A 1,228-nucleotide genomic window follows, 5' to 3' on the forward strand; every position below is an offset into this window, starting at 1 on the left:
TGCCTATGTTATGTGTTTATGTTCATGATATGGGTTATGATACAGGTATATACTTAGCTGCACATAGTTACATCGTGTCTTGTGTTTTTTTAGGACTGCACCATCAGGGCATCTTCAGAGTGTCCGGTTCACAAGTGGAAATCAACGAGTTAAAGAACCAGTTTGAGAAAGGCGAGTTTGGGTCACAATCAGTGGTTTCCGTGAAATCTGATGAGCTCGTCCTAAGAACTATTTTTGGCCAATTGCGAGAAATTTCTTATAACAATGCTGCAAAAGTCGTTACTGAATCGGTGACAGGGAGCAAGGGGAGAGAATACTATCTGAACATCGTCATGAAATCCGATAATTTATTCCAAGTTGAAAATAATATGATTAGGAACGATAATTCATTCAATGTTGGTCAGTTGCGGTGAATTTCTTAAAAAATCATCACTTTTTTCTCTCTTTTTTTTCGTTTTTTTGTGTGTTTCTTTGTTTCTTTTCTTTTGTTTTTTTTGTTCTTTGGTTTTGTAAATCTTTTGTATCTTTTGTAATACTTGAGATATGCTGAGCTACTGAGTAGTCGGTGACGGCTGGTGACGGCGTGTGACGGTTGTTGTCGTTGTCACGGTAACAGGAGAGGACCCGCTGGCGGACGCGTCGGACTGCTGCGACTTGAACAGCAGTGCGGGAGTTCTGAAGCTCTACTTTCGCGAACTGCGCGAACCTCTCTTCCCGATGTGCATGTTCGATCAGTTCATCAACTGCAGTAAGTAATCATCGTCATCGTCGTCGTCGTCATCGTCATCATTGTTTTCACTGTCATTATCGTCATCATCATCGTCGTCATCGTCATCGTCGTTGTCACTGTCATTATCGTCATCATCATCACCATCGTCGTCATCGTCGCTGTCACTGTCATTATCGTCATCATCGCTTTCACTGTCACTATCGTCATCATCATCACCATCGCCATCATCATCACCATCATCGTCATCGTCGCTGTCATTATCGTCGTCATCATCACCATCGTCATCGTCGTTGTCACTGTCACTATCGTCATCATCATCACCATCGCCATCATCATCACCATCATCGTCATCGTCGCTGTCACTGTCATTATCGTCATCATCATCACCATCGTCGTCATCGTCGCTGTCACTGTCATTATCGTCATCATCACCATCGTCATCATCGTCGTTGTCACTGTCATTATCGTCATCATCATCACCATCGTCGTCATCGTCGC

At 43.2% G+C, this 1,228-nt stretch overlaps 1 protein-coding gene across 1 annotated transcript in view; it reads left to right on the top strand.

Annotated features, from left to right (window-relative positions):
• Positions 1-93: 93 nt before the first annotated feature.
• LOC106818051 (SLIT-ROBO Rho GTPase-activating protein 1-like) overlaps positions 94-1,228 on the top strand; it is a gene marked incomplete at its 5' end in the record, with an annotated part of 2,189 nt that continues 1,054 nt past the window's right edge. Inside the window, 2 exons of the mRNA XM_014822771.1 lie at positions 94-171; positions 617-748. Coding sequence (XP_014678257.1) covers positions 94-171; positions 617-748 — 210 coding nt within the window. The remainder of the gene's footprint in view (positions 172-616; positions 749-1,228) is intronic.

This window comes from Priapulus caudatus, unplaced genomic scaffold, assembly GCF_000485595.1.
Source record: "Priapulus caudatus unplaced genomic scaffold, Priapulus_caudatus-5.0.1 Scaffold1999, whole genome shotgun sequence".
Taxonomy (NCBI): domain Eukaryota; kingdom Metazoa; phylum Priapulida; class Priapulimorpha; order Priapulimorphida; family Priapulidae; genus Priapulus; species Priapulus caudatus.